We start from the raw sequence: 17712 nt of genomic DNA, 5'->3' as shown, positions 1-17712 counted from the left end.
CGTAGCCGTCGTCGCCGCCGCTCAATTACTTGTAAGCTCCTTTCTTACGACATCATTTCATTTTAATAAAAAAAATTATTTATTTATAAGCACTCGCTTTCATGGCCTTCAAAGGCACAAGTGACTGGATTCCACAGGCCACGCCACCGTGCGATGATTCAGTGTAGGCGACGAACCCCACCACCCCCCGCCCCTCCTTTTGGGAAAGAACATTGTTGCTATCGCATGTAATTGGTGCATATTTTACTGTGCTTTGCTGCCATCGCTGCGAGCGCGCTGATAAGCCGGCTACAATTTCGCAGGAAAAAAAATCCTTTTTTTGTTTTTTTTTCTGCAAAAACGATACAAAGTAAAAGCGCTCGCTTACAAACGAAAAAATAAACATACATGCATGAATACATACATATGTGCATGCTTTCGTATGATTTTGTTTGCTGGGGGGGACGGCGACTGCGCGGTGCAACGTGACTGGTGGCTGGTGCAGCGTCCAATCAAGCGCGCACAAGTGCGCCGAGGGCGGCGGCGTAGGGGAGTACGAATACAAATCAGGCGCAGTCAATCACCCGCGCGTGTTGTTGGGGTTTTACGAAAATTACAAAAAAAAATATGTATGCAATTACAATAAAATCTATATGTATGTATGTATGTATGTATGTATGTCTGCATTTATGTACATACATGCCTTGCCTCTGCCTGACTGACAGCCAACCAACCAAGCAAGCAGCTTGCTCATTTCATTTCGCCGATTTCATTTCATATATAAAAATTATACATACATATATGTATATTGACGTAAATGTGAGTTTGTTGCTTATTTTTGCGGTTCTATACTTGAATTTATTTCTTACTGTTATTGTTGTTGGCAGTTGGCGATTGAAATGCTAGCACTTTCTGTGAATGCATGCATGATGCACGCGGTATGCATAGGGTGACCATTCGTACCGATTTTGGCGGGACAGTACCGATTTCGAGGAAATAGTCCAGGTGAATATTTTTTTTAAAGTCGGCAAGTATAAGTGTCCCGATTTGTATATTTTTATATTTGTACCGATTAAATCCCGCTTTTCAGTGTTTTCTTTATTAATTTAATACGATTTTCCCTTCACTCTGGCCCAAAAACAGTTTTTTATACAAACGTGGCAGCACTTTCGTTATCACAAAGGCCATAGAATATTAGGGAGACCTGAACATAGCCAGCGTCCTTATTTTCTATGATCTTTGGTTATTTTTTTTTTCTTTCAAACTGGTACTCACGCAACATTGCAGCCCATCATTCTTCTCTAAATTTTTTAAGGTTTTTAACCGACTTCAAAAAAAGAGGTTATCAATTCATCGGAATATTTTTTTTTTTCTTATGTTACCGCATAATTTTGGACCACGTTAACCGATTTCTGTGAGGAAAGGTGGTACCTCAGAGGTGGTCCCTTACTAATTTGGTTTAGGTCATTGGATCATTCAGAAATTAACGGTACTCTTAAAATTTTATATGAGAATTGAATTCGGTTTTGTTTTTTGTTTAAAAATTACTTGTATCATTTTTTGTTTGAAAAATTTGAAAAATTAGCAAAATTCGACAAATTTTCATCAAAATTTTAATTTTGAGCTCTTGAATTAGATTTCTCAGAAATATTCAGAGTATGCAGTGTTGTAGCCCATTCAATTCCAACTGAAAATTGAAGTAGCTAGGACTTACCGTTGATTTTTTTTCTTCTATTCTAGAAAATCTGATTAAAATGTTTAAAATTTTGATCAACATTTGTTAAATTTTGTCGAATTTTTATAAAGCTCTACATAGTTTGAAACTTTGATTTACATGTTTTTTTTTTAGATAGTTTATTGTCATAAAAAATAATAAACATTTTTTTAACAACAACATTTACATTCTCGCCACCGCATATATTGTGTGTATACATTAAGTTTTTTTATTATAAAAAAAAATTTAGGTTCGGATTCGATGCTTTAGAAAAGTCCCGATTTTTGGCCAAAGAAATCTGGTCACCGTAGGTATGCATGCATGTAAGTAAAGAGTGTTTGTTGCTCACGTTGGCATTTTATAATATACAACTTATACATAAATAGGGCGTCGGTCCCATGGCAGCCAGACTTTGTCCTTGACGGCATATGGACTTTGCGGTGCTTTGTATGACCTATTTTGAATTTAGCAGCGCTTTTGTGGCTGGTAATTTTTTTGATATGCTTTTCAGCAATTTTTGGGTACATATTTGCATATATTCTTTGATATGCATTTTTGAATTTTGACTTTATTTTTATAATTTCTCATTTATTTTTATTTTTTTTGTTTGCACTGTCTTCGTTTTCAGCACAGCCTCTCCAGTCAAGGTCTTTGAAAAATGCGCATAAGTAAACCTATAGAAGTGCCCACATACATACATACATACGTAAAAAAAAAAATTGGAACATTCTTTTGATAAGCAATTTTGCCTTAAAAAAAAATAAAAAATTAGCGCTTTGATTTTGTTCTACATGCTTCATAGCAGTTCAATGGTGTTCTTATTTAGTAATAAAGAAAGGCGTAGTATCGGTGTATTTTCAAAAACGACACAATGGATGTGGTTTAAAGAGAGATATATAGCAGCTGTTGAAAGTAAGTATGTATGCAGAATCAGTATCTTAAATATGGTTTCTTAATTTTGGTTTCGGAAATTGTAATCCGATGGGTAAGGATGACTCAAAATTTCTACTGAAGGTATCGAAATTTAAAAATACGATAAACACCAAAAGAAATTTTTTTTTTAAGGAAATTGATTTCCCTAAATGCTATGAAGAAATTGTTCAACAGAAATATATTGTATATATCAATTTGTTAAAATGTATTACCATCGCACTTCCTTTGACTTACAAATTTACTTAAAAAAGAAATTTACTACAGCAGTAGAAAAACACTCGAGCTTACAGTCGAAAAAAATCTCAAAAAAAAAATCGTTTAACAAAAGTGGCTTTATTAAACTTTGTAAAATTTACTATAAATAACTCAATGTTTTTCAAAAATTTCTTAAAAATAATCCACTAAAAAAAACTCACTCAAATTTCGAGTGTTAATTAAATAACGTAGATTAACGTTAGTCATTAGTTCTAAAAATATTTCGTTTAAAACAAGGTATTTAAATAAAAATAAAGAAAATCCACTCAAAACCACTAGCTGATAAAAAGAAAATGAAAATCATTCAACAGATGTACAACCATACATACATATGTAGTTTAATTTAAATGAAAAATATTTGCCAAGGCATTTTATTGTACAAACAATTTTTCAACCAATGGAATTCACTCAAAGGTAAGAAAAGCACTCAGACCACAAGTTGCGAAAATTTGTGTAACAGATGTTGAATGCACTTCTCAATTCAGAAAATATAGGGAAAAAATAACCCGCTTAAACTTCGAGGGTTCAAAATACTGTAAAAAAAATAAAATTTAAATAAGAAAATCATTCAAAAGTTAGAAACCCGCTTAAATCAAGAACTAAGAAAATATCTCTATTTCAACAGGTTTAATACAATGCAATGAAAGTATTTTGTTAAAAAAAATACCAAAAAAGCGGAATTCACTCAAAAACCGCACTCAAACCGCAACGCTCGAAATATTGTTCCGTTAAACCGTTTGAGAAATTTGCTAAAAAATATGTATGTAGGCGCACTCAAAAAATAAAAAAAGCCTTCGGAATATTAGTGCCAAGTTCTAAAAATACATAAGTCACCCATTTAGTTTGATTAAATTTTCTATACAAGTAATTGTCTCAAAACAAACTACCTAAATATCGAAAGCCAAAAATTCTACAAAGAAATCATTTAACACAAGTAAGTCATTAACGAATTTTTATTACAGCCAATTCCAATAATTTGAGCAATTTCCACTCGCTAAAATTGCAAGTATCTATTTTCAGAATACTCAAAATTATGGAAGAAAAATGTGTTTTTTTTTTTAGTGTAAAGCCACTCAAGTAAGTCTCAGACAAATGACTCGATTCAATATCAAAAAGTTGTATAACATTTGCGCGCCTTAATAATATCACAGCTTGAGTCAAAAAGCATATATAGTAACTCAAAATTGAGTGAAAACCGCAAAACTCGCTCAATTTTTATTTTTTTATTTTTGACACGAAAGTTTTATCCATTGGACTACTTCCCGGTCTAAATTCACTTACATTTTTATTTCTTTTTTCTCTCATCTAGTTCATGCTTTTCTTAGCATTCGCGAATTTCTCTACGAACAAAAGCTCTTTAAGGCCCAATTTTTCTCGCCTCAAAGCTGCCAAATGCGACCCTTTTAAGCCAATCAAACGCTGAGAAGGCGTGTAAGCAGACAGTTTCTTTGCAACGCCCTGCAAGGTGGTGTCATAATACCTAAACAGGGACGAGCAGCACACTTACTTGTATATATATGTATACAACCATATAAATATACACATGCGCCTACTTTTTCAGGGCAGCCAAAGTTATCGAACACCGTGGTGGCGGCTTCCATCTGCACGGATGCCATTTCAAAGGCATACATACATACAAACATATTTGCTTAGTACGTTGACTTCATTTCTTTTTTTTTTCAAAGCTTAAAGCGCCTTTCACTTTTTTATCTATAAATTTTCATTTTCCTTTGGGTTTTTTTTTCTTTTTTGCTTTGTTTGTGCGCAACGCCTTTTGCATTGCCTAGCTGTGAGCGTAAGCAGTAATCTAGTGGCGATACATATTTACTTGCCAGCTTGCGGAAATTCGTTTTTCCCCAACTTTTTTTAACATACATATTATTTATTTATTTTTTTCCATTTGAAATCTCATTTCTTTTTGCATTGCGGAAGTTTGCGTGGCCGCTTGTAGCGAGCGAGTGTAAATGAGTGAAAAAGATTTCTGCGTAAAGTATAAAAAAAATAATACATAATAGAAAAAATTGTGTAAAATATATTTATGTATGGCTGCTGCCTGCTTCCTTGGACGCCCCTCGGTTTTTCTTTGTCGGCTACGACATTGATAGGAGGTCTTATCGCTTCCAGGCATATCGAATTTCTTGAATTTTGCGTCGCTTTGCGTTGTGCTGATTTCTTCTTCTGACTGCAATTTTTCGCCAAGACTGACTTTGCGTGTCCTCTATTTTTTTGTTGTTGTTGGTGTTGGATTTTTAGGTGACAACACATTTCCGTTTCTGCCAAGTTATGTGACATTTTCATAGCCATCGCGTTATGCTCGCCGCTTGCATAAGCAGCAGTTGTGTGTGTATTGTCGTCGTCGGTCGCTTGAAGGGCTTCGGATGTTGTATGAGCTGATTTCTCCTCCTCACGCCCTCCACTTTTCGTTTTATTTTGTGGTCAACAGCCACTTCCTGGCTAGTGGTGACGTTGCCACACACTTGAACGACTCGATTCTTGTGTGTAAAAGAGAAATAGGATTTTATTTCACACTAAAGCGAAATTGCGCAATTGATTGGAAATCCTTGAAACATTTTACTATATATATGTATGTAGTAGTTAATGGCTGACGTTGACGCTGTGTGAAATTGCAGTGTGTGAATCATTTATTTAAATTCTATTGAGCCGCAAGGACATTTTCGTTGTGCTTTCAAGGGTCAACTCAAGTTCGTTGATTTTAAATTTTGTTTTTTTTTTCCTAAGGAAATGTTCACAAGCTTTTTTTGTTTTTTTGAAAAATGATATTAATTTTTAATGGAAAAGTGAGGAGAATTTTGTCCAGCCTTGAGTTAGGCGGCTTTTATTGTAACTTAAAAAAAGGAACATTTAAAACCGTAACAATCTTAAAAGGTTTCGGTTGGTGTTCTATGAAGGATTAAATCAGCTCAGTGTACGGACAGCGAAGCGGTCATTGTAGGGTTAAATAAAAATCTCATTGGAAAGAAGGTGCTCTAGAGTTAATTCAAATTTAGCAAGGGAATGCTATTTTATGTAAAAATCTACTGTAAACAAAAAACTTTTCTTCAAAGAGCTATAGTAAAATTAAACAATAGTACTTTTTTAATGGCAGTTTGAGAGTTAAAGTGCCGCGGAAGTACGTTAAAAGCAGAATTATGGTGTAGCATAATTTTTGCTGTTTAAGAAGTATTTTTTTTACATACTTAGTTTTGGGATTCACTAGTTGTCGTGGCCTGTCATATTGTCCATTACAAATATTTGATGCCTTTATAAAATTTATGATATGATGACATCTTGTGCATCTACTAATGATCTCATGACAAATAATTGAGCTTTCGACCAAAAAGTGGTCAAGTTTATTTTTTGTTTCTTTGCTTGTTTCTCTTCGTTTAATACTTTGTTTGCTTTTATTAATTAACCCTATTACTCATTATTATATTTCATTTAAGTTTATTGATGATTGGTTAATCTTTTTTGTTTTACGTAATTATATTATTTTTTATAAATTCTCATATATGCTTATTTATTTTTTAACTTTTATATTATTCGACTGTTATCGCTATCTAGGTTTTTTTGTTTATATGCTCTTCTTGATTTTTGAACTATTCAATTTTACTCTTGTTTTTCTTTTAATTTTTTTTTTTCTTTTCGTGAAATAATGTTGCAGTTATTCTGACCTGCGCCAGGGTTGTTCTTCATATTTATTTTGCGTGCTCTTTCCTTAAAATGTTAAACCCTGATAATTTTGCCATATAAGAGGGTGACATGTTTTTCGAGAAAAGAAAATGCCATTATGTATTTTTATTTTATATTTAAATTTTTTAATTTTTATTCCTCCCTTCTGTTTTTTTTTTGCTTCCTTTCATTCCGTTCGTTATATTTCTTTCCTTTTCCTCTTTGTTTCGTATACCATTTGTATTTTTTCTATTGCATATTCTTTTCTTTTACCCCCGTTCCTTTTTCTAACTTTTGCCTTACTTTTTTCATTTCATTTCTTTCCTTTTCCTTTCGAATCCTTTGCATTCATTTCCTTTTCTTTCCATTCCTATCTGTTGCTATCCATTCCCATCTTTCGCTTTCCTTTCATTCCTTTCATTCCTATCGTCTCATTCCCACTTTACCTTCCTTTCCTACTATTCATTTCTTTTCAACTCATTTCCTTCTTTTTGCCCTTTCGTTTCCTTCGTATTCATTCTCTTTTCTTTCCTTTCCATTCCTATCTTTTCTTTTCCTTCCTTTTTCTTTCCTTGCTGTCGTACACCTTCCCTTTATTCACTTTTATATTCCGTGCCTTCCTTCTCCACTTCTTTCCCTTCCTTATTTCCCGTTCGTTTTCCTTATATTTCCTTGGTATTTTCTTTGCATCATTTCACTTTCCCTACTCTCCTTTTATTTTCTTTCCATTTCTATCTGTTCCTTTCTTTCCCCTCGTCTCCTTTCCTTTATTTCACTTCTCTACCCCTATCGTTATTTCCTTTTCCTTTCCCTTCCCTTCCTTTCTTTGACTTTCTTTTCATCCGCTTTTTTCTTTTCATTCCTCTCCTTTACTTATCTACAATTCCCTTCCTTCCCTAATATTTCTTTTATTTTCCTTCACTTTTGTTGTTAATGTTGTAGCAACATAATAGTAAGTTTTGGGGAATGTTGCTGAAGTCGCAGTTCTTGGCCACATATAAATCTGGGTCGCTCCGGTTGCTTAACCCGACTACTATTCTTCTATTCTCCTTCGCTTCTCGTTTTCTGCTCTTTTCTTTCTCTGCTCATCCGTTCTTTTCATTTCCTTACTCTACTTTACATCGAATCCATTTTTTTCATTCCAAAATAATTCGTTTAATTTTACTTCAAAGCGTTTTACTCAAATCCAATTTCTAACCTTTCCTCCCTTCGTCTGTTTGCCCTAAGTCTCGCTTGCCAACGCCATTTAATATTTTTTCCCCTTCAAGCACAACAGTCAACCTCTTAACCCAATTAAAGTTATTTAGCTCGAGGCGACTAGTACACTACTAATGAAATTCATAGCCAAATTGGTGATTTGTAATTGAAAAGGATTTCATATCCTCTGACGTGAAACGCTCACATGTGTACGGACACGAAAACAAATTTTCAAAGCATTCAAAACGCCATGAAGGGGGCAAGTAGTTGCATGCAGGCGTAAAAAGTAGCACACGCTGGGTCGCGGTGAATGAATAAAATTGACCTGTGACCTCAAAAAAGAACTCAACAAGCTCAACGGAAAAGCAAACAACCAAACGCACGAGCTTAAGCGTTGGCGCCCACGCAAGCGGAAAGTAAAAAATGAGACTACAAAAAAAAAAAGAAGAAGTAAAAACAACTAGCAATAGATACAAGATACATCAGCAGCGGATGAGTGCGGTAAAAAAAAAAAAGCTTGAAACTAAATTTGTACAATAAAAAAAATATGCAATATTTATGAGACACTTAGCAACAGGCTGGTTGGTTGGCCGACTGACCAACAGAACGGAATATGAAATGACTGTGATGAGTAACTAAACTAATTTATCGCATGCAAGAAAATAGAAGCGAGTTATTGAGCACACGCAGCACATAGCCACAGCAACAGGGAGCAGTGACAATATCTAGTGAAGTGCTTCATACACATATAGAAATTATACATAATAGCAAGCCAACAGTGAATAAGCTCAGCATTGGCAGGATATATGTACATAAAAAAGCAATCGAAACGACGGTGGCACGTTTGAAAGGCGTCTGAGAGCCTCGCGCTGAATAAATGTCCTTCAAAAGCTATAAAAGAGCAGACAAAAAATTAACAAAGAATAACAATAATGATTCGAGACACGAGCAGGCATGTGGTTGGTAAAAATTAAATAAAAAAATTTCATTAAAAAACATAAAAAGAAGAACAAAGCATACTTAAGAATGAAAGCAGCACGCAAGCGGCACTAAAAAAACATTTTAATCAGCAGCAACAAGCAGAGCAACAGATACATATGTATGTATGTAAAGAAAAATGAGAGCAGGCGCTGCTGGAGTCGGCACCAAATTCTAAAGAAAGTCAAATTAACCCAATTAAGAATGTGCTAACTCGTAAAAGAGAAATTAGCTGCTGTGTTGGTAGAAAGGCTACCTAAAGAGCAGAGCACCAAAAAAAAAAAAAAGAAAGGAAGATATTGAGAAGTGAAGAAAATTTACATATGTTTAAAAAAAGAAATATTTGTATTTTAGTAAAACGAAATGGTGTTTAGTGTGAATGACATTGCGCTGAGCAACCTGAAGAATATTAGAAGCCCAAGTGGAACTGACAGGCGCCAAAGCGAACTATAACTACTACACAGGCACAAGATGACGTCGACTACCAATTTTGCATATCCATCTACATACTGCCATTTTTCCCCCATATGGACAAATGAGGAGTAAGTAAACAGAAAAACAAGCAGGCAGCCCTATTAAGGAGCTACAGAAAGCAGCAACGTGCTCATATTGTATTCCATAGCTGGAAAATGTACGCCACCGCCGCCGCCTCACTCACTCACTCACAATTAGCGCAGGCAAAGTGTGTCAATCAATATGAAAATGCGCTGTTGAATACAAGTAATAGAATTTACTTGTTGCTGTAGCGATTGTTATTGTTATTGGCATTGTTGTATTAGTGATGAAATACTAGTTACAACAACCACACATTATTAGATAGCAGCAACAACAATAACAAACTATGCGCTATACAAAAACCAAAAATAGGTTTCACTCAATGATTTTGATCTCACGTTCACGTCAAAGCGATGGAGGTGGTGGTGATGTTAGTGCGTGCGGTGGGGTTAAGGGCAGCAGGTATGCAAGTGACAGTGGTATGAGAATGGTTCGCTTACTCCCAATTGGTGGAGCAAGATTGACGATTTAGAAGTTTGTGATATAAGTACGATGAGAAAAGAGTTAAAGTACGTCAACTAAATATGTTTTTCTCAACACATGATTTGGTCTCAGTCAGCTACATTATTACTGGGTTAACGTTACGAAATCATGTATTGAGAGATATATATTTAGCTGGCGTTTTTCTGAGTAGACTAAATTCTTTTTTCGGTGTCGATAGACAACTAAAAATCCCTGAATAGAGTTTGAAAGCAATTGGAAAAGATTGAACACTAAAAAGAAACTCGCTATTTGGGTACCTCATTAATTACGGAATCATACAAGACAAAGATGTAACTGGGGCGCCATATATGTATTTTTCGACGTGCTGGATTCGAATCCGCTAATAGAATTGTCATAATAAGAGCTGGTTCGTAGGTAACATCATTTTCATTGCATATTTCTGTAATTTTAGGTGTTTTTTGAGGTGAGGACAAAAATAAATAAATTATGGCGCAAGATGAATGAATCCATAAAAAGGCGGAAAAACTAGTATTGACTAAAAAGAAGCCTGTGACTGCCCGGAAGGTGATGTCATGTGTTTGGTGGGAGTGGAAGGGAATTGTCCATTACAAAAAGCTACTCCTGGTCAAGCGATTGAAACCGATCAGTATGAATCAACATAAAAAGTGTTGTGCAGTATAAGGCAAGGACCCTGAAGATTATGATCTTTATAATGAAAATCATAATTTAACCAGAGTTCGAAAATAACCCTCTCCACTTTGTAAGTGTTCCAAAATAACTCTTACTTATTTCTTGTAGATGTGTGCTCTCGCTCATTGGGAAAAAATGCTTAATATAATGAAATAAAATAGCTTATTTTCAGTGTATCATATTATGAATGTGCAAATTTAACGATTATTCTTGATGGAAAAAAATTAGATAACAAGTAATTTATAGCAAAAAAAAAAGACTTCAATTCTCATATAAAAAAAAAATATATATATATATCTTATGATCCACTGATCCACGGATCTTAAATCAGATTAGTATGGGACCACCTCTGAGACACTACCTTTCCGATGCAAAAGAAAAGAATTATCGAAATCGGTTGACGTGGTCCAAAGTTATGCGGTATCATACATAAAAAAGAAATAAAAAATTTTCCGACAAACTGATAACCTCCTCCTCTTTTGGAAGTCCGTTAAAAATGAAAAAAAAAAACATTGTTTAGTTGTTTTGAAAGGAGGCCTGTCAAAAACACTTATTCTGTTTTTTCCTCAGAAATTAGAGAAGTTCTACGGTAATGGGATTTCGGTATGACCACAAACAAAACTGGCGAAAGCGCCGTCGGCAAAATGAGGTGCCCTTCTAAATAAAAGGAATATGTGAAAAATGCTTTGAATTTGGAATACAAATCCGCAAGAATTATTTCGACTACTCATTGCATTTCATGACGATTAATTTCAAATATTTCGATATGTAGAACTTTTTTTCTTCGTTTTCATATTTTTCATATCGTTTCATTTCATGCCATTCACTTCATTTTATTTCATTTCATTGTCAATTCTTTTCACCTAAAATCGATATGGGCCGTTTTAATTTATTTCATTTTCGCTTTACTATAATTTTTACTCAAACTTCAAATCATTTCATTTTATTTCCATCATTCCTATTCCCACAAATTGATGTATTTCCATTGCATATTAAATAGCTTAACTTAGTCGTATTTTCCTTTCATAAATTAAAAAAAATTCGTATTAAAACAAGTAGATATACAAATGGCTTTAAGACTTAAAAAAGTGGTTAATCCAAAAAAAAAAAAATTGTGGAGAATATCAAAAGTAGGCCAATTCAACGACCTGAATTTTTACTTCCGACTTTTTCTCCCATTCGACCCACTGTGCGTTAAGGGCAACTATAACAGAAAAAGCGCTTAGGAGCGGCCTCGAATGAATTTAGGGCACGCGATGAACTTTTGGAGCAAACGATATGCCATAAGGTACATACATACATACATAGTTATATATGTATGGGCAAAAGGCAGGAATGGTGGGCAAATGAAGATATATGTACATATGTATGTATGTATGTATGTACTAAGCACATATAAATTGCTGAAAGCAGCGCGACGAAAGCGGCAGGCAGCCATTTGTTGCGCCAACACCACAACCAAATTTCACGGCTGCGTTTGATACCCTTTTCTTTTTCAAAGATTATTTCCTCGATTACTTTTCTGCCTACACATTTTTGTGAAATATGAAATTATATGAAGCCCTATGAACATACCACCAACCGAGTACAATTACTAATGCTAATTCTATCAATTTGCTTTTGTTAACTGTTGATTACCTTTTATTATCACAGAAATGTGCGGCAGCAGCGACGGCGTTGGCGGCAGCGGCGTTACAAAATTCCTTAGAATTCGGACATTTAACTAATAATACTAGGCACAGAGGAGATTGTTGTTGTTGTTGTTGTTGTTGTTGGTGTTGCTGTTGTTGGTTATGATGATGAGGATTATGATGTTGTTGGTGCTGCTGCAATTGATTGTTGTTGTTGTTGTTGTTGTTGTTGCTGCTGCTGCTACCACTCTGGTGTTGATGCTGATGATGCGGCGCTGATTGTTGCAACTGTTGCTGCAAGTGGTGATGCTGATTGTTTTGTTGTTGTTGTTGTTGTTGTTGTGGCTGCTGGTGGTGGTGGTGGTGGTGTGAATGTTGCGAGAAACGTGAATGTTGCGGAATTTGTTGCTGTTGTTGCTGCTGTATTCGGTGGTTATTTGTTGTATTGTTGTTGCTATTGTTGCTATTGTTATTTGTCGCTTGCTGATTGTACTGTTGTTGTAAGTGTTGTTGCTGCTGCTGATTCAAGTGACGCCGTATCGATTGGTTTATACGATTCGTTATCGAATTTGTCAGCGCGGAATGATGGTGATGATTGTGGTGCGACAGGCGGTGCTGGCTGTTGCTGCTGCTGGATGTAGATGCTGAAGCGCCAGCTGTGACGCTGCTGCTACTGCTGCTGCTGCTTGCCGCTGTAAGTTGTTGTTGCAGGCTGCTGTTAATGTTGTTCTGATTAAAATTGTTGTTGTTGTTGTTGCTGCTGCTGCTGTGCCCAAACAGCCGACTGGCGATTATACTGTTATTGAGGTGATGATTGTGTTGGCTACTGCTATGGTTGCTGCTGCTGCTGCTGCTGCTCCCACCGTAAACACTGGCAAACAGAGAGGCAGAGGAGGAGGCGGACGCCGAGGATGGGGCGGCAAAATTGGAATTCGAGATCGCTGAAGAAGACGGCGGCGACGGTGGGCAGCCAGAGTTGGATGTGCTGTTGTGGTTGTTATTGCTGGACGCCAACGTTGAGGAACTATGTGAACGCTTTAAAATTCTGTGCAAATTATTGGTGAATGCTTCCTGTAGAATGTTGCTTGGCGAGGCCAAGTGCCGCTGCAATGTTGTTGTGCTACTTCGCAGGCTACTACTACTGCTGCTGCTACAATTGTTGTTGTTACTAGTACTACTACTACTACTACTGCTGCTGTTGCTGCTGCTGCTGGCGCTCACAGTCGCACTACTGCTGCCACTTGATGCTCCACTTTCGAAATTTAGGTGACCCAAATGTTGCTGCAACACCGAAGGTGCTTGCTGATGCTGTTGCTGCTGCGGCGGCTGTTGCAAATGCAACTGCAGCTGTGGCAATGCAGCCGATTGAAGACCTAAATTTGCCTGTTGTTGTTGTTGTTGTTGTTGTTGCGGCGGCGGCTGCAAATCAACGCTGCAATATGAAGGTAACCCGCGCAATGCCACTGGTGGCGTAGAAATCAACTGTTGCAGGCGGCTGCAATTGTTGTTACTCGGGCTGTTGTTGTTGTTGCTACTGCTGCTGCTAGCAAATTGGCGGCTTATTTGCTTTGAACTGCCGTTGTTGTTGTTGCTACTGCTACTACTACTACTGGCAATCGCTTCCAAGAGCGGTGATGTGGCGGATGATGCGGCGGCTGCTATTGTGGCCGCAGTTGTAGTGGTCGTGGGCGATAGGGGAGGGCTGGCCACAGTGACGGTGGTGTTGCAGTTTTCCGCTGCAGTTGGGGTTGTGTTTGTGGCTGACGCTGACGCTGCCCCTGCACCAATAAGCGCTGCACCGCTTATGCAAAAACAATTTTCAAGCTGTTCACGTTGCGCGTATGGCGACGATGATGGCTGTTGCAGCTGTTCTTGCTGCTCAAGCGGTTGTTGCTCTCGCTGTGCGTCGTTGTCGTGCAACAATTGTTGCTTCGTTTGTTGTTGCAGGCGCTGCTGCTGCTGTTGCTGTTCTTGCTCCTGCTGCTCTTCAACTGCTGCTACTGGCTCTTCCAATACAATGTCCTCCACAACGTGCGCCTGCTCTGATGTTTCGACGGCGGCGGTGACGACGTCCACTTCACCAACACTTTCTAATACATCGACAACATTTAGATTTCGCTTTTTCTTAATTTTCACAAATGGATCAAACATTTTATAGTCGTACCTGGCGACAATTTTGTATGAAATTAATTATACACACTTCACAAAGATGAGCGAAAAATTTTGGTCGAATTTCGTTTTGGGGCTATTTTTTGGAAATGGTTTTATTAATTTTTGTTTTTATCTACTGTGTTGGTTTTTTTTTTTGGGGAGGGGGGATTAAGTTGAGCAACTCAGTTTGGTTGATAGTAAAATTGTAATTTTTCAATTTGTTTTTTTTTTTTTACGCACTTTTCGTTTTTAATAAAATAGTTTTTTTATTTGTTTCTTATTTTCACTCAACTTTAAATTTTTTCACAAAATATGTTTTTGGCTTTTCACTTAATTCTGTTGTGGTTTGCATTTACATATGTTTAGTTTCTGCTACTATTTTCACATTTCATTTCACTTTAAAATTATTTTAGCTATTTTCACTTTTTCCAAGCTACAGTTTTTTTTTATTATTTTCTTTATTTAGCACTTCAGTTAAGTTTGTACTGTATAGGAATTTTTCAAGTAGTTTTGTTTTAAGATTTCATACACATCTACAGCTTTTTGAGTTTTTGATACAAGCAAATTTCTACTAATTTTTGTAGAAAATTTTTTCACAAAAGTTTTAAAATTTGCAGTATTCAATTGCACAATTTTTTCCAGAAAATTAATTTTTTAAATTTTTGTCGACATTTTTGTGCACATTTGATGCAGCAAAAAATAGCGTGGCGTAAGTTTTGCTTTTTTTAATTAAAATACGCACTTTTATTTAAAATTTGTTCTACAAGATTTTATTCGCTTGCATCACTCTATTAAATACTTTTAAAAATTTTTACTTGCTACTTTTAATACTTTTGTGCATTTCACAATTACATAAATATTTTAAAATATTTTTTTTTTCTTCTTTCGCTCCTTCTTAAGCAACTTTGTACCTTTTAGCAATCATTAACACTCTGTTATACTAAAATTTGTTTTTTTCAGTTGTTTTTTTTTCTGATTTTTTGTATCGCACAGAATCTTCTTCTTCCTCTTCGTTTGTAAGCGCGTTTGCGGACCGTCAGTTTGTTTTATACGCAGTTAGGTTTTAGTTTTATTTTCGCAAATTTCTTTACAGATTTTTGCTATAAATTTCTTTATACAAATTTCACGTCTTATTTCCACTAAATTTTTTGTCAGAAACTTTTCACATGCTTGTTAGCCGAAAAAAATCTACACCCAATTTGTAGATTTTTTCTATTTTTCTACTACAGCTTTTGCTGCCGCTGCTGCTGTACTAACTCTGCTGCTCTGGTTGTGTCTCGCGCGCTGCTTTTTTGAGGCTGTCAGGTCACTATATCAGACTGCCAAGCGCGTGTATATATTCTCATATGTTGCTTGCACGTCGGTATATATATCAGATACATATAGATTCGTTCTCGCCACAGCTGCTGCTCCTTGCTGCTGTGGTATTTTATATTTCGTGCGTACGAACTTTGCCCGTATGTATACACACAAATAAACAGAAAATATATTTTTGTGGGGGCGAACGACGAGGTGGCTTGGTTTGGTGGTGTTTTAGTTTTCGCTACAAATTGACTGGCTGGCTGGCTAGCTGTTGTCTACTTGGTTCTTTGACGTTTGTTCACACACTACACTATCTATGTAGTAGATATGGTATGCAGGCAGGTAGAGGTATTACACAAATACAAAAAAAAAATAAGTTCATCTATCCATGCCGTTTGGAGTCTCTACTAACCGCGCTAAAACGATCCGCTCCGCTTGAAAGTTACCGTACGACTGAATTGAATGTTGGAAACGAATGAGCAAATGCAGCCAACGAGGTAGCCCGCAGCAGCAGCAGCAGAGGTAGCAGCAGCTGGTTTGGTGGCCAACTGAAAGTCAACGACGTTGCTGCCGCTGTCGCTGCCGACGTTGGGCATTGAGCAAATCAGTAAATCAACCAACACCAAGGTAGGCAAACACACACAAACGCCAACACTCATGCACATGAGCGCTGACGCGACGAACCCATGAGGGGCGAACGAACCAGCGAATGTTGAGTGAACGAACGTATAAACCAACAACAAACAGATGAGGTCGCGCCTGTCGCTGCCTAGGTTGTGAGGGGGTGGTGGAGGTGGGCAGGCAAAAACGATGAACGTTTCTATGTACATACATATGTATGTACGTCGGCTGTGCACCAGTCAGTCACTCCAAAATTATTAGGATAAAGAAAACAGAAAAAACGTTTAAGGCAAATGTAATCTCAAATTTTTGCTGCCCCAATCGCTGTCTCTAATGCTGCTGCTGGCACTGCCAGCGCAATCACCGCTGTTGCTGCTATCACTGCTGCTAGCTGCTTCTGTTATCCGCATATTAAGAGAGCAACAACAACTAACAGAGCCTAATAACATTAAGTGTTGTAGTTATATGTAGTTATTTTTTATTATGTGGTTATTGCTGCCACCGCCAACACCAACACTGCGTTTAGCCATTGTTGTTGTTGTAGTTTTGCTGTCGCTGCCGCTGCTACTGTTATGTTTGCCCTGCTCTGCTTTTAAGTGTGTGGGGAGTTTTATTAAATGGCCCCCCTTCAACCATTTGCTCTCTTGCTCTGCTACTTTTGCTGGCTGTAGTGCTCGAACTTGTAGATTAGTGTTGTTGTTCTTGTTGTTAATGTTTTTTTTTTTGCCTTTGGTGTTGGCCCTCGTTGGCCTGGCCAAGAAAAATGAGCACATGTATGAGCAGCACAATGACAGCAACAACAGCAAGAAAAAACTTAAACATGAAATAAAAAAAGGCAATTTACACAAAGCAGAGCAGAGCAGAGCAGCATTGAACAGCAGAGCATTTGTAGAAGAACAACTGTTCTCGCTCTGCCCCGAAGAAACCAATTGAGTACACAACCCACCCGAGTTGTTGGATCAGGCGCTGGCAAAGTGGATGTTGAGGTGCTGTTGCTGTTGCTCTGACTGAGCGAGCAAATGAGCGAGCAACGAGTTTATGACCCAACAACGCAACAAAAAAAAAAAATGGACGAGATTATTATTTTTTAGGTATTTCTTTGGTGTGTGTGTGTATTAACATTAACATACATATGTATGAATAAAGTCACACGATTGGAAATAGAGTGGCGAATTGAAATAAAATAAAATGAATAACTTAATAAAATAGAAAAAAATATTGAAGAAATTAAATTTTTAGACATTTTAACGAAAAAATTTTACACTAAAATTGAAATAACATAAAAGTAGCGAACTGAAATAAAATAAAATGGAAAACCTTAATAAAATAGAAAAAAATATTGAACAAAGTAAATTTTTAAACATTTCAATGAAAAAAATTAAACGAATAGAACTGAAATAAAATAAAATAAACAGTGAAATATCTACATACATAAATACGGAATGCAAACAAAAAAAGTAAAATTTTATTAGAATAATATATAAAATTAAAATACATACATACAAAATAAGTAAAAATTATAAAATAAAATAAAATTAAAAAATACTACAATTTTTAATAAACTAGGATAAAACGATACCTACCCCAAATGGA

General features: G+C 36.3%; 1 protein-coding gene across 2 annotated transcripts in view; it reads right to left on the bottom strand.

Moving 5' to 3' along the window:
- Positions 1-17712, bottom strand: part of LOC118739797 (protein roadkill) — a 228178-nt gene that overhangs the window by 40491 nt on the left and 169975 nt on the right. The window contains exon 1 of one of the 2 annotated variants that reach the window (XM_036471305.1): positions 12053-14444. The exons of the other annotated variant lie outside the window; for it this stretch is intronic. Within the exon in view, the coding sequence (XP_036327198.1) occupies positions 12053-14196 (2144 nt within the window). The 5' untranslated portion in view covers positions 14197-14444. Of the gene's footprint in view, positions 1-12052; positions 14445-17712 lie in introns of those variants that run through there. 2 annotated transcript variants of the gene reach the window in all.

The sequence above is a fragment of the Rhagoletis pomonella genome, unplaced genomic scaffold, assembly GCF_013731165.1.
Source record: "Rhagoletis pomonella isolate Grant_MI unplaced genomic scaffold, Rhpom_1.0 Rhpom_scaffold_00001, whole genome shotgun sequence".
NCBI classification, from domain to species: Eukaryota; Metazoa; Arthropoda; class Insecta; order Diptera; family Tephritidae; genus Rhagoletis; species Rhagoletis pomonella.
The sequence above is the reverse complement of the archived record's forward strand: the minus strand, read 5'-3'. Positions and strand labels throughout refer to the sequence as shown.